The 16,414-nt window shown below is 34.7% G+C and overlaps 1 protein-coding gene across 3 annotated transcripts; it reads left to right on the plus strand.

The window, feature by feature from the left end:
• Nucleotides 1-1,972: 1,972 nt before the first annotated feature.
• On the plus strand, nucleotides 1,973-14,465 carry LOC125671236 (thymidine kinase 2, mitochondrial-like). 3 transcript variants are annotated; one of them, XM_048906766.2, is made up of 11 exons: nucleotides 1,973-2,237; nucleotides 2,320-2,552; nucleotides 4,606-4,658; nucleotides 5,201-5,275; nucleotides 5,737-5,790; nucleotides 6,170-6,259; nucleotides 8,110-8,183; nucleotides 8,276-8,364; nucleotides 10,980-11,059; nucleotides 11,796-11,876; nucleotides 13,337-14,465. In XM_048906766.2, exons 2-11 carry the CDS (start codon nucleotides 2,372-2,374, stop codon nucleotides 13,418-13,420), a joined length of 861 nt encoding a protein of 286 aa, XP_048762723.1. In that variant the 5' UTR covers nucleotides 1,973-2,237; nucleotides 2,320-2,371; the 3' UTR covers nucleotides 13,421-14,465. The 3 variants fall into 3 exon arrangements, with proteins under 3 accessions (XP_048762723.1, XP_048762725.1, XP_048762724.1); XM_048906767.2 differs by having other exon boundaries at nucleotides 1,980-2,241; XM_048906768.2 differs by lacking the exons at nucleotides 11,796-11,876; nucleotides 13,337-14,465 and adding an exon at nucleotides 11,700-11,778 and having other exon boundaries at nucleotides 1,977-2,237.
• Nucleotides 14,466-16,414: the final 1,949 nt, after the last annotated feature.

The following is a 16,414-nucleotide window of genomic DNA, read 5'->3' on the forward strand; positions in this document are numbered from 1 at the left end:
TGGCTGTGGATAGAACATGTATGCAGAATGTACCCAAATTCCATCCCAAGGGTTGCTTTGAAATGGTCACCAACTGGCAAGAGAAAGAGAGGAAGACCAAGAGAGACCTGGAGAAGATCGGTGGAGAAAGAAATGAAAGATAACAACTGGAGTTGGGGACAGGTCCAGAAATGGGCGAAAGACAGACCAACATGGAAGTCTCTGGTGACGGCCTTATGTGCTGACTAGCACGAAGAGGACTAAGTAGTAAGTAAAATCTTCAACCAGGATTATAGGATTTTGTCATAGATGCAAGTAAGATCAACATAACGATTAAAGAAATTATTCAAGTCGCCAAAATGAAGTCATATAGAACCATTCCAAGGGTGGATCCAGAGGAGGGGGCAACCTCCCCTTTTTCGGACCAAAAATAAGAGTTATTCAATTTTAACGAGTCTTTGAATCAAAATGATATGAAAGGTGGATACTTCAAATCTATTAACACCGGTGCATCGTTTAAATCAAGGATAAATAAGACGACACACTGGTATATATTTACAAATATTGCGTCAGATACAAGCATCACTTAAAAAGTGCCAGGAAATGCTCAGAAAATAGGATTTTGCACCATTTACCCCCTACCCCCCCCCCCCCCCCCCCCCGGACTCCAGCCTCTTGGGAGTAGCCTTTAAATCAGCAATACGAAATCAGATCTGCGTATGAATAGAACTTTGAAAACAAGTAGTAGATAAACTAAAGCTTTTCATGTATAAAAACACATCTCAAAAATTCCCTTATGATGTTATGTACACATACAAAGGGTGTAAATGGGGTAGGGGTGGAGGTTGTAAAAGGTACCTGAAAGATCAAGTGCTAGAAACCCCCCCCCCCTTTCACAAATTCATGCATGGATCCACCTAGATGCGTTCATTTAATACATGTGTATATCGAGTGCATCATGTAGGAGAGTTAATCCCATCACCGAGTGGACAAAATTCGCAATCAGGACTTCGTTAAAGAACGCACAAAAATATAACTTGCACTGTCTTCAAAAATACACTATAACTACAACTTATTTTAGAGCTAATTTTAAATATCGGGAACAAGAGAAGGCCCTGAAACTAGAGACATCATTGTTATACATGTCGATCTCTGTAAGTTACTTTATTATAATGAGTATTTATTTCGTTATAACAAGTTTTTGATCTCGTTATAATGAGATAATCATTTCGTTATAACGAGATACTAACTCGATACAGAGATATACTAACCACAGGCACTTGTTTCATACATGGGCCCCCCTCCTTAATAATATCACAGGCACTTGTTTCATACATGCCCCCCTCCTTAATAATATCACAGGCACTTGTTTCATACATGCCCCCCTCCTTAATAATACCACAGGCACTTGTTTCATACATGGGTCCCCCCTCCTTAATAATACCACAGGAACTTGTTTCATACATGGGCCCCCCTCCTTAATAATACCACAGGAACTTGTTTCATACATGGGTTCTCCTCCTTAATAATAGTGGTATTATTAAGGAGGGGGACCCATGTATGAAACAAGTGCCTGTGATACTAACTCGTTATAATAAAGTCTTTAAAATTACCGTGTTTATTAGAGACTGCTTCGAATATAGAAGTCAGTTACTTAAGACTACGTAAACAATATGTAAACATTATCTAATGATGTTCATTAATCAAATTATTGTAATTGTCTTTGTGCCAATAAATATTTGTATTTATTTGTACAACGAGATACTACTTGTTATAACGAGATAATTAACTCGTTATGTATATAAATTCAAGGAGTTAGATTTTTTAATTTTTCCAAAAAAAAAAAAAAAAAGATCCCAACCGGCTTAATTTTTACATTATTTATTCAGAAATTCTTTACATTACATCGCGCGGTAAGTTTGGGAAAGTGGGAAAATTTCTTTAAAATCTGGAAGATCGGGATCGGCATTAAAACGTTACCATCGGATTGTCTCTAGAGTGTTCATTGGTTAGAGTATTGTCATATCATGTGCGAGTTTGGAAAATATTTACCTGTTATTTTAAAAGCATAGATAGCATGATATTTTTTGTGGACACGGAAGAAACAACTAAACTGGTATATGTAGTGTAAAATAATCGGAAACACAATAGTGTATACTGAAGTAAAGACGTTACCCAAGTGACAGTGTTTTCAGGCTCGAAGACTTCTCATTTATGCAACATCAGCAAACTGATATTTTAACTACAGAACCTGTATAGTGAGTGAGTTTAAATTTTGACGAATTGTAGAATTTAATTGTGTTTTGTAACAGACATTCTTTAAGAATGCATGCATTTCAGAAACTGGAAAGAGAGATGTTTCAAGTTAGAGTTGCAGATCTTGGGTAGCTAGATGGCGCTGAGTGGGTTGATTGCCAATCAAAGAACTCGACGTATATTGGCGGTATATTCGCCTGTTGTTTGCAACATTTGCGCCAAATCACTTCAAGTGGACAACAGGTGGAGGACTGAGAGATCGTATTCACAGCTCAAAATGTTGGGTGCCGAGCAAATAAAGAGGATCACAGAAAAAGGTACTCATTTTCCTATTTTGCCATGTAAATAAACGGGGAGAAAATATAATGAAATAGATATATATTGGCATTTCATCCATTTCTCAGGATCTAAAGTTTACGCGCATTTTTTAGAGGCTTGCAGAAGCTGCTATATTACTTGAACATTGTTTAGGGTAATTTCAGTTAAAAATTTCGTTGAAAGTTAAATATCGTATGTTTTTTGCAAATATGATGGACCTAATTTTTTTTTTCAGAAAAAGATTTGCATAGACTAGATCTAAAAGTTTGCTTATTGTGATTTGACCTTTGCGTACTGCCAGTACTACTGGTTCTTTGTCATAAGATAACCCTTTTTTCAAATGCATACTTAAAAACATGTAAATTTGAATTAATTGGTAAAAGTCTAATGTTCCAATTTGTTTTAGATAGTAATGTATTTTATCAGAATTACCATTTACAGCTGCTTGCATTTTGCCTAGTGCAGTGAACCATATATATAGAGTTGAGAAAGTTGGCCCTTTAGGTTAAATAACCGTATTATATTTGTTAACACTGAAAAATTCTTAAGAGGTAATTTTTAAACAGACTGATAATTTTGCTAGCCTACACACTTTTGAAGTGAGCATAGCACATAGAACTTTCCTTGAACTAATCATGCTCCTACCGGATGTACTTAATATGCGTGTTTTAGGGCATGTGCCATACGTAAATAGGTAAGAAAATATCAACATCCGGTGTATTTTTAGAAGCGGAAGCACGTGTATGTAAATTTTCAGTAAACGATGTCTTGGCGATTTCTACCTTTCCTGAGCTGAGTCTAGTAAGGCTACGTACATGGCGAAAAGTAGAGTTGGAAATTAAAAATTTTACTTATCCACCTCAAGAAGAAAATTCATATATGAAATTAAAAATAGAAGAATTATCAGACGGTGAAGTAATCTAGTTACATGCTCAGTGGGGGCGCTAGGTGCCAAACGAATGAAAGAATCATCTTGACTTACAACAAATTTTGATTTCCTTGTTACGGAATCTGATGTCTCAATATAGGCCATGCCATTGGCAAAATAATCTCTTCAGGATTAGCATCCCCCCCTCTTCAGTCAAGAGCTTGTAGTCTTTGTACAAAATATTGTATGCAGAGGGCTGGATAAAAACACATTTAGCTTAGCACATCAGATGATTTTTAAATTTTGATATAAATGAAAGCAAGTGGACAATAAACATTGTTGACTGTGGTGTAGGGGCAATAAGTAAAACAGTTCAGACAGGCACTGCCCCATCTGCCAGAACAAGTCATTATTGAATCTTGACGAAGATAACTGATGATTTTCTTTTATTGTATGGGGGTTTGTATAGAAATGGGAACTAAAATCAAGTGTATTCCCTAAATTTGAAAACTTTAGAGATAAGAATGCATATTTGAATCAAATTCTCTTTGAAATATCATTTCAAAAGCCGAGAAAAATTTAAAAATCTAACGAAAAATTTCGTTTAATAATGAAAACAATCAACCGGAAGTAGTATTTTTCTCAAAATTTGCTGTAAGGAAATATGATTTACCCAGAAAATGAGGAAAAAACTCTGAATCGGACTTACTGCAACTTAATCGTCAGAGGAAATTCAAGCTACTTACAAAAATCGAAGATTCAAATCAAAATATCCTCATAACAATTATTAGTTTAATCACCGAGTTGGGAGTATATCAATCTCTTTAATCACAACCAGTCGAAAATATTAAAAAATTCATTAAAAATTCATTTCATGATCAATTTCTATTAAAAAAAAATTTCCCAACGAAGCGCTTATTTATATTCTCTCAATTTCAGACCAGTGCGCATGTGCAAAGGGAAAATCCCGTCTGAAAATAGAAATGCGCATACCTGATAGGGTCGTATCAATATATGGCCCGCTTCAATGTTGCGACGTCATAGGTCACCTAATTTGCATTAATTATTCATAGTTGCAAGGAGCAAGGAAAGTTCTATGTGCATAGGTGATCATTTGAGCAATGCATCTTGCTCATATTCTACATCATCAGAGTAATCACAAACACATTCTTGTTGATTTACAGTGTTTCAAGATGAGAATATACGAAGGATCATGCCAAAAGGAAAATTATTTACGGTAAGATAGTGGGTGTATTGCTGGAAGATTTCATTTTTTTTTTTTAAAAAACATGTATTCATCAATATTAGCTGTAGAACTGTAGCTCTATTGGGGGAAATTGGAACAGGCCAGAAAGGTTTGTCCCGTTTTCCCCTCAGAGAACTAAAGTTTTGCTGCTACATCAATATAGGACCTGACTGAGTTTTTGTACCTGGCATAAAGATCACCCTGACACAATCTCAAACTGTGTGGAATTGTGTATCGTGGGCATTGTACAGCATCTGTATAATATCGACTGCACCAGCAGGGGTTGCCTACCAGGGAAAGAACTTCAGCTCAGTCCTAATAAAAACTCGCTAGCCCAAAACTTGAGACTACCAGTTTTGGTGTAAGCTGGTTAATTTCACCTTGCTTAATCAAGATGTAGGGGCATGCTTGATTCTAACTTGAATTTAAGAAGTTAGAAAGAGTATCTGGTTATGATCAAATTATTTCTTTATCAAGTTGGACTAAAGTAAGTCAAATTACAAAGGATATGGCATTTGTTTTTAATTTTGCAGGTTTCTGTGGAGGGGAATATAGGCAGTGGGAAGACAACATTGTTGGAGTACTTTCAAAATTCCCCGAATGTAGAGGTTTGTACATCATGCTCTTATTTGAAAATAAAAAGATGCGAATGGTACATGAACTGAATTTAGATTTACAGTGTACATGTCTAATATAGAATATTTACATTTGTTGAATAAATTTCTTTAGGTGAACCTTAAAATTATCAAAGCAGTTATTTCTTTATGAGAGATCATCCATAAGGCATTATGTATAGTGGACAGTTAGGACTGTAATTGTAAATTATTGTTTTCTCAAATATAAGAAATAAAGAATACTGTTCAAAAGTTCACTGGCATATGAACTTTGTTGGTTACATGATCAAATTTGAGAAGCCCTTCAGACTGCACAAGATTTTGATTCCAATACCAAACAAGTTCATATCCAGTGAACTTTTTTAACAGTGTCCTATGTTTCTTAAATGATTCTGAACAGTCTGGACTTGAAATTCACAACAGGCCATGTTTAATTGTAAAATTTTAAATTTCAGGCAATCAGGGAGCCGGTGGAACAGTGGACCAATGTACAAGGACACAACGCATTGGTTAGTATTGTGATTTATTCACATAAGATTTAAAGCAATGTAAACAGAACACAAATGACTTCCATCAATAAGTACATTTTCTGTTCCACTAAAGTCCAAATGGAGTAGTTACTACTACTAGTTAGTGAACTGAAAAATCAGAAAATCGATCTTGGAACTGTAGGTCTTGTGATGCAGAGTTGTTAAAGAAAACTCGTCTATCTTGAAGATCACAAAGAAAAACGAATGAATTGGGGTTATATTTTATGTCATTCTGTTTAATATTAACATGGCACATTAATGCTGGACAAAGTTGATATCAAACCCTCAAATACTTTATGAAGATGTTCAATATGGTCAATATTCAAACTCATGTGATATGCAGACTTTTCTTCAATAGCAACTACTTTATGAAGATCCCAAAAGATGGAGCTTCACTTTCAACTTGTATGCACAGCTAACACGAATCCAGATGCATGCCAGAGAAACAGTATGTTTAATCCATCATTATCATTCAACATTCTCGTTATCAAAACATTCAGATGTATCTAGTCATGAAGAAAAGGAAAGTCATGATGATAAAAAGGAAGACTTCTGCTTCTTCCTGGCTACTTCTTCCTGGCTACTCCCCAACCCTTTCAAATACTGTATGTGGACTTGTTATGAACCAAGAATGCTAATTTATAGTTTCGTCAAAATATGAAATTCTTTATATATTCATTCTCGTGTATAGACAAAGCACTAAAACGAGATTACGCTAAATAGAGAACAGTTCCGACTGCATCAAATTTTAGATACACTAAAATATTAGTCATCAGTGATTCATTTTGGTCTGCGTCTTGCATAAATTACGCATTGAATTTGCTCAGGACGCATGATTTCAATAACTGCATCCCAGCGGACGCATGAACATTCGAAATTATATGAAAATGTTTTCATTACTCAGTATGAAATCTAAGCTCTAGAACGTACAACACACCCAAGATATTCCGAATTAAGAATATTGATATTTCATTGGTCAACTCGCATTGCATTAACCAATGAAACCAAATGATGTATAAGGCATTACGGCGGGTAAACAAAACTGGGAACTAAAATTTCCTCGCATATAATCCGATTCCACCAATTTATTTTTTATGTTTTAAAACTTCCTAATCAGGGAAAGTTAACAATAGTTTTGCAGAGTGATGTGAATGATAATATTGCCAGTAACTACGGGTAAAAAACAAACGCAGAGTCCCCGAAATCAAACGTCAGTCCTGAAAACGAAGTAGAGGTTGAGAAAATTCGAAAGGTGAAAAAAAAATGTCATCAAAAATGGCTTAGCCTTACACTTTATTCTTGGCTAAGATTTGAGAAAAATGAAGAAAACAGAGAAAAATTTATTTATTGCAGCATTTGCACAAAAAAACTAAATGGCATGAACAAAGTAGCTAGGAATAAAAACTTCCATCATTCAACTTTAAGCATCTGAAAATCATTTTGCAATATGAACTACGAATAAGAATTTTCTGCAAATGATGGCTTGTAATAAAAAGCGAAATAGTCATTCTCTAGAAGGGGGTGACAACACTAAGCTTCTTCCTTAACTTGGTTTGTTTATACTTGTGATTGTTTGAAGGAATGAAATTTGGACTCATTGATTTTAGCATTGGACTCATTATTGTAATCAAGGGGAGTCCACTGGACTCATGATAACCATTTTCAAAATGAATCACTGAGTCATACAGTACATCTTAGGAAGTGCTGATGAGTCGGTTGTTTGTTTTACGTCCCCTCGAGAATTTTTTAATCATATTGAGATGTCACCAGCTGGAGGTGAAGTACCACAAATTTAGATCTACACTGTAGCAGTGAGGGTTCTTTTATGTGTCAACACCTGTCGTGACACAAATTTAGACCTACACTGTAGCAGTGAGGGTTCTTTTATGTGTCAACACCTGTCGTGACATGGGGTCTCTGTTTTTAATGACATATCCGAAGGACCTGTGATTCTCACTTCTAAATACTGAGTGTTTGGCAAAGGAGCAATCATTACCTATGTTAACGTCTTAGGTTTGTCAGGGCTCGAGCTGCACGACCTCCTGGGAGGTTACAAAGTGTATGCTGAACTACTGCAACCAGTGAATGCAGCAAGCACTGAATTGCAAGGGACATCGTGTATAATGATTCTAATTTTCAGTTGCTGTCATTTTATGACACAGTATAAACTAATTGCAAGGGATATAGTGTATAATGATTCTAATTTTCAAAATTGCTGTCATTTTATGACACAGTATAAACTGAAACATATAAAAGTTATTCTTTCATATATAACATTTGCATGTGTACCTGTTTTAGGACAAACCTGTAAAGTTGTTGGAGAGGTCCCTTCACAGCACAAGATACTGTTTTGTAGAGAACTGCTTCCGAGAGTGAGTATTCATGACTAAGAGTGAGACCATTGTTAGATTGGTGATCATTTTAGTGTGATCTGCTTTATGTTTCATGACTTTGATATCTGCAGGCAGGTGATAAATGGACTAGAGTACACCATACTGAACCGGTGGTTTGATTACTTAACAAAGAAGGACAATACTCAACTGGATTTGATAGGTAAAACATGTTTTAAAACTGATATGAAGGACTCTTGATAACACCACCCCCACCCCCAAATGAATGCATGGGGGGTGGGGTGGTAGTTTGCTTGTTTTGTTTAAACTTGAGGGAGAACTTGAACATGCCACACTTGATTATGATAATCAATTAATATTTTCCTTGACTACAAAATAATAAAATATGTTTTTAAAAATCGGTCTGAATTGCAGTTAGTAAAGTGTTCTGTAAAATTTGAATATTGTGATCTTGAATCCAGAAAATGACATCGGACATGCATCAACAAATAAATACTCCATACCATTTTAGCAATAAATATGAATGAGATTATTTTGATGCATTCGAGAGCCAGGTGATAATCTGTGGCTTCTTTACCTTTGTACACAATTCTGAAGAAATTCCTGTTCCACTCTGATAGCATTTATACTTCTCTGCTAGTTACATATAGGTAGTTACTTATAGGATCTCAGAATTGTGGAAAACATTTCTAGATAGCCAGTCATTCGGACTGACAAGAAGGCAACATAAGCCAGTCCCGAAGTGATTTAAGCCAGTCTGAAATCTAAAGTCACAAAATTATAAAAAATAACACCAAAAGGTACATAACATTTATTTACTTTATTAAACATCTTTATACAAAAGTTTCATAATTACATTTACTCAGTCTCTCCATTTCTATGCTTGTGAAATCTCCACAGCTCTTCGGTGAAGAACAGAATTTTCATGATCTGTTATTGAAGAGTACCTGTAATTTGTTGAGCCGATGATAAAATTTTGTAAGCAGTTCTTTGGTATGCAGCCTACAGTGCTGTTAGTGTCAATGCAAATCTATACATGTACTGAATGTCATTTTAACACCATCGAATTTCAACCATTCCCGCCCCTCTGTCCAATTGTGTTTGAATTCTCTTTGTCGAGATGTTTCGTATTTAACCTTTGTCTTCATCTGTTAGTTTACATTTTTTACCTGGTTTCACTCCAGCTGTAAATTTAATAAATTAATGGGCCACGAGGCCATGCTGGTTTTGCTTTAATCAGCCTCGATCTCATTTAAGGAAAAAGTATTACGCAAATCACATTTTAGTTTTTTAAGATAATTGCGCTGAAAAAAATGTGCCAATGCTTACAGGAAACAAAACCAAAAAACAGGCTGGTCATTTGGACCGACATCAACGGCATTTCTACCGGTCACAAGCATTTTAATACGCCGGTTTTGAGATATGTCCGAGTTATTTCCCTTTGTAGAACTCTCATACATAGTAAGGCGCGAGAGAATTTGTTTACACGCGGGAGTGGGACAGATATTCATCACAGCGTAAGTGAATGTACTCGGTAAGTTTCTCATACGCTGTTTAATAACCCGAATTCGACTGATACACAAACTAAGTAAGTGATAAGTATTTAGGAAGTAATTAAATACATAGAATTCTTATCCTATCACGTTATTTTGCTGGTCATTAGTACCATATCCAAGATATTTCTTGCAAATATGACATTGTTTGTATGTTTCCACTTCGGTAAAACATTTCTTTCGATAGTATTTAGTATTTCCCACATTTACATATTTAAAGAGAAGCCGCTTTTAATACATTTCATCGTCTTCCTCATTGGCTGTATATCCACTCTGTTCCACTTAGGCATTCAAAGTTCCACTAAATGCACCTCCTATACAGAAGAGTTCGTATCTCGAAACTGGCGTATTGGTAACCGGCAGTTTTCCACAACTCCGGGATCTCTTGTGGTTTGATATGATTTATATTCAGCGAGTTGTGTTTTCTATCCCTGAGCCTTGGTGGGGGAATAGAAAACACACGAGTTGGATATAAATCATATCAAACCACAAATCATGCATGGATTCTTTTATCACATGTTACCCCCCACCCCTTTTTACTCATTAACGTTGCTGTATTGTTGGGGAGTTTGCTTCCTGGCATTTTTATACACACACACCCCCCCCCCCCCCCCCCCCCCCCCGAACGAAGTTCAGAGGGGGTATATAGGAATCACTCTGTCCGTCCATCTGTCTGTCTGTGCAGATTGAATTCGTGTCCAAGTCATAACTTCTTTGTTTTTTTTACTTAGGCATACCATATTTTGCACACAGGTGGATCACCATGAGACAATGTGTCAGGTACCTTTATGACCTTGACCTCAAGGTCAAAATTAAAGGTTTTTATAATGGATTTGTGTCAGGGCCATGACTTTGTTCTTTGACATAGGCATACCATATTTGACACATGCGTGTATCACCATGAGACGATTTGTCGAGTACCTTCATGACGTCTATATGACCTTGACCTTTGATCTCAAGGTCAAAATTATAGGTTTATGCCATGGATTTGTGTTCGGACTGTATCTTCCATTTTCTTCTACAAAGGCACTTCACATTTTTACACTCAGGAAAGAGGTATTTATACCTATTAACAACACCCTTTGGGAGATTGGGGTAAGGGGGGGGGGTATTCTTAGTGAGCATTGCTCACAGTACCTCTTGTTAAAACAAGTCACAAATGGCGTAGGAAAACATAGTGTAATAATTAGGATTTATTTAATGAGTAATATCCACTGGATAAAGGGGTAAACATGGTTAATGATAGATTACTACTGCCTTTCAGTGTACCTGAGAGCAGATCCAGATGTGTGTTACGAGAGAATCCGGAGCAGGGACAGGAAGGAGGAGGCATCTGTGCCTAAGGTAGAGTCCGTTTTATGTTTGGTATAATTGAGAGGTTGTAAATGTTTACTGATCTTTTTACTTCGATGGATGCGACTTGTTTGTAATGAAAGGTCTGTAAGCAAATTAAAATTTTCCCTATTAACATTCACTGGTCCAAGGAATACCAAGTGTTTTAAATTCACTGGTCCATAACATCAAATCATTATTAGTCCACATTGGCAAATAATTGAAAAAAACCAAACCCATCTTGTTGACTATTTAATCATCATGTCATGGCTTCTTTTTGTATCATTCTGTTATTATGATGCTGTCAAACTGGTACTTTAAATTGGTCTCATTTTTTAATAAAACTAAAATGTTAGGGTGATGTGACTAGTACTCAAACTGCTTTGTGAACCAGCTAAGAAATGAAATGAAAAATGCACACTTCTGAAAAAAAAAATTTTTTAATTTCAAAATACATTTCAAATATTTTCTTCTGCTTAATACTGTTGATCTGATGGACTATTGGAAGGTGATAATTAGCTATTAGTTAGTCCGCCCCATACACTTTAGGTCCTGGACCTTATAAAAAACTTGGTAAATTTTTACAGATCTTTTTTAATATTTTGATAAATTTGACGTGTATTGGGGTATAACTATAAGTGTTTCCTTGCAGATGAAGGTTTTCAGATGTTATTAATTACAAACTGTTTAGTAATAAGAACAGGAATCAAACTACAAAGCAGACAGGGAAATCAATGCATATTTTCAGAAACTGATAAAGGACCTACATGATCTTCATGAAGAATGGTTGGTACAGCAAAGATTTTACAAGGCTCCTGCACCTGTCCTGGTTGGTATCTTTATTATCATAGTTGTGATTACCGGATCAATGTATATATACGTAGTTGTGATTACTGGATCAATGTTACGTATATATACTGTATATATGTTGTTATGACTACCAGATCAATGTATATATACTGTATGTATGTAGTTGTGATCACCGGATCAGTGTATCGGGTCGAAATTAACTTTTTCTACCACAGGCAAATTTTAGCCTGTGGGTAAAAAAATCCACAGGCTAAAATGAAAACCTACAAACTAAAAAAATTAATGAAGCAGTGCTCTTTTTTCATGTTTTTATTTTTAAATCAATGATTTTCCCCATCATTACTGAGCCTAGTAGGTCAACAGGCATCGTTTGGACAAGACACTGAATTACATAGGTTATATGGTGCAATGTTTAGTTCTCTTGATTATCGCACCTCTAATTCACAACCTGTTTACCGCAGGTCTAGATCCAGTCTTCCAATTTCATGCCACATCAGGGTTGTCACTAGTGATTTTTCAACGCGAATCCCAGACTCGTGGTTTTATAAGCAGCACGATCACGAGCCCCATGAACTTTTTTGATAATCGTTTACGCGGTGAGCAGTGCACTCGTTTCATCACTACAACCCGACCTCAATATGACAATAAATTAATTTAGATAGGACATTCTCATGATTCTAATAAAAATGACTACTGGAAGACTTGGTAAAACATAAGACTCCGAATTTTTTAAAAAGATAAATGAATAACAAAAACATCATACTTCGAATCCAATTTCATCACCCCTATAGGTGAACAGGATCGTGGCACATGTCTATATTTTTCATCATATGCGATGTCCGACCTCTAAAGCATTTGTTTGACTCCGAGTTTCTTGAAAAATCCGGATAGAAACGGTTGTTGGAATCAGTCGTTCATATAAGCGTTTGTATGATTCAGAGTGCAAGTTTAAGAAAAGCGAATAGCACATCACCATATAAAACGGATACGATACGATCATAGTTTGTAAATCACCACTCGCTAAGATTTTCGAGTGTCCACTATTTTTACTCGCTATTTTTCAAATGTACTCGCATTTTGCGAGTATTTCTAGCTAATTTCGAGCCCTGGTGTATATATACATGTACGTAGTTGTTGGGATCACTGTATATATGTAGTTATGACTACCGGATCAATATATATATATACTGTATATACGTAGTTATGATTACGGGATCAATGTATATGTATTGTATGTACGTAGTTGTTATGATTATAGGATCAATACACACAATAATGTAAGGCTTTCCCTGTGTTATGTTGTTGTCTGATAATACATACATATTGAATTGATATTTTAATCCAGTCACACTAATAATAGAATGTTCACAAGTGGAGATTAATGAAGATTTTCAAAGTTTTCTTATATTTATATTTAATCCCTGTAATTAATAACAATACAAAGTTAATGGTTCCTTTCAACTTTTTTTTAAAAAATAGGTTTTGGATGCAAACTGTGAATACCGGGAAATGACAGAACTTTATGAGACGAGGAGAGAGGAAATTCTGTGTGGTTACGTATGATAATTATAGACAGATTGATACGTATGTCAGAAATGTCCCGTGAGTGAGTGACTAAACTTCTATAAAGGCAGCCCAGCAGCAGAGGTGAATGAGTGACCGAGCGTGTGTAATGGTGGAAATGACCAAACTAAGAGGATATCAGCCACTCCACCAGGTCTCTTTAAAAAAAGATCTCAGAATGTGATGGTCCCTGGTCCAAGACGTGTGAAGTGAAGTTTTAAAGTGTGATTGTTATAGGAGGAACACTTGTATAACATACAACTGAATTGTGTTCATATTTTTAGACCTAGGTTTGTGAAATTTATTGTACACCATACGGTAGATTTTAGTCAGCTGTTGACATTTTAGATCGGAACAATTTTTTTAATATTAGGAAGTTCCAGTTCATCAGGTGTGTTCATGTGAAATTATTCCATTACAACTCAGGTATTGTGTATGTTGGATGATATTATTACAGAATTGTTCACATTAGTTCCTTGAGAGTTCAGTAGAAGTGCATTTCTGGTGTAAAAGATTTAATCTTTTCTGTCTCATTCTCGCTATAGTCCATCTCTTGTGTATTGAGTGAGTGATTTTGCGTACAAGTTGTGTGAGGTTATGAGCTAGTGTGTTTCATCGATGTAGACTGGTAGTGCAATAGAAAATATTACGTTTTAGAATTAGTTCACTGAAATGTATTGCACCATGTACCAAATATTGGTAACTTATATTCTTACTTTGAAAACTATGTTCCAGGTAGCCTAAATTATGCAGCATGTTTTAATTGGTTTTTAATGCATTTAATTGAGAAACTTTTTTGGTGATAAAACACTTGGAGTTAATCTGCCAGTATATACATTTTTCTTGATTTTAAGATACGCATGTTGGTGTTCATGTGTTCTTGCCACAGTTAATTTCCAGTTCAGCATCGTGGGCATTTTGTATTTTATTAGTGAGAAATTTGTTGTCAAGAGATATGTTACCATACACTGTTCAGTATACAAACTTAAGTACATGAACTTTGTGTCATTTGTACTTATATTAAAATATTTATTTGAAATATTAACAAGTTTTATTTTTATTTTTATTTTTTATTTCAGAAACATTTCTAAATTCTTTCACTAGTGTTTGTAGATTAATGTGAGAAGTGCAATCACTGTCCATTACTGATTTAGGTATTCAATGTCTAACAAAAGTTCATTTATTTGAATCAAGATAAATGTTTATTGTTAGATAATGATGAAAGTGACATGCATGAAATTCACATGATTTGTAACTGATTAGATGCCCATCTTTTAGCTCTCTAAACTTTTGGGAAGAGATATCTGCCCTTGATTAAAACCATATAAAAAAAATCTAATTTTCTGAGATGCATATAGTTTATGTAACATTTACCAAGAAATTTGTTCGAAAATACAATTTCTTTTTAAAATATTGTAATAAAATATGCTCTTTCCTTAGACTTCAATGTTAAATTCTAGGTAAAATAAATTGAGCAGTAATCCAAATGTTGTAAATTTCTATGGTGGATTATCTTTAATTGATAAACCTTTCTAAATGATACAATTTTTACAAAAATCCTACCATCTAATTATGAAATATGATCGTTATACATTGAATATCCGATAAAGGGTTTTGCAGAACTTTTGAAAATATATGATGTGCTGGCAAAGTATTTTGAACCAACTTGGATAGATTTTATACAATAACTCAGTAATATAATTAATAAAATACTCAACTTTGATAGATTTTATACAATAACTCAGTAATATAATTAATAAAATACTAATATTTATATAATTCATAGTATCCATATAATGTAAGTAATTCTCTCCCATCAAATTTAATGGGTATAGTAATCTGCACATTGGGGTTGGAGAATAGAATTGTTTGCGACTGTCTTAAAGGGACTGGTTCACGATTTTTTGAAAAATGATATTTTTCTACATGTAATACATTAAAAATAACTCTTTAATGCTGACCTGAATGCAAGGATAAAACATTTTAGCCATAACTCTGTTATGTAAACAAAGACGAGAGACTGGTATTTACAAACAGTAAAATGTTAATTTTGTGATTTAAAGCATCTTAAATTTTCAGTCAGAAATTCAACTTTTAGATGTCGCATTTTACCTAAAGGATACTGGAAATGTGATATGTATATAATAAGACAGATATCCATTTCTTTTGAAAACTTTTAACATACTGCAATCTTTGTTTACAAAACAAATAATAAACTCTCTAAAATGAGCTGTGATAATCTATAAGCTTAATTTTTATGAAACCTTTTGAACACATTAGACAGTAGATTTTGATCATTAAAATTGTGAATCAATCTCTTTATAAAAGGTCGAGGGCTCTGTGTACAATGCCACAGGTGGAGACTGGTGTAGCGCAGGGTATATGAATTCCAAGCGAAAAATGTAGGTCAATAAGGATTCAAAGACTGATTATGATTAATGAAAATAAATCTAAATAACCAAAAGTATAGCATGGAAGACAATGGTTATTGACAAGCTAGCAATTGGGGAGTCTAGAACACTTTTGAAATACTCAAACACTGACAATATACAAGTAGGTAGGTGCCAGTTATATATTTCTGTGTATTTGGTGAGAAATCTTCATCCTATTTTATAAAGCCCCAAGTTTTTTTTCAGCCAGAAACTTTTCCTTTGAATGGGAACTTGATATTCGTCTGAAGAAACCAACACAAAATCATGATGTGCTGAGTATTTGACTGAAACCCTGTGTGGTGAAAATATTGTGGCATAGGGAAACTACACATCTTCAGCACAATTAATATTGTTTTTATTCAAAAGTACAAGGAAAATTCTCCGATCATTTTGTTCAAAGGGCACCCAAGTAAAATTACAGTGCATGATTGACGGTTATCTATGGTTATTTTATATGTTTTGTAGAGTAAAATGGATAGCATGTAATCTCAACCAACCCAGCATATCTGCAATATATGTGGTAAACTTGCATTGAAATCAAACTTAAGACATTTCTCGCAGT

Source organism: Ostrea edulis, chromosome 4 (genome assembly GCF_947568905.1).
Source record: "Ostrea edulis chromosome 4, xbOstEdul1.1, whole genome shotgun sequence".
Taxonomy (NCBI): domain Eukaryota; kingdom Metazoa; phylum Mollusca; class Bivalvia; order Ostreida; family Ostreidae; genus Ostrea; species Ostrea edulis.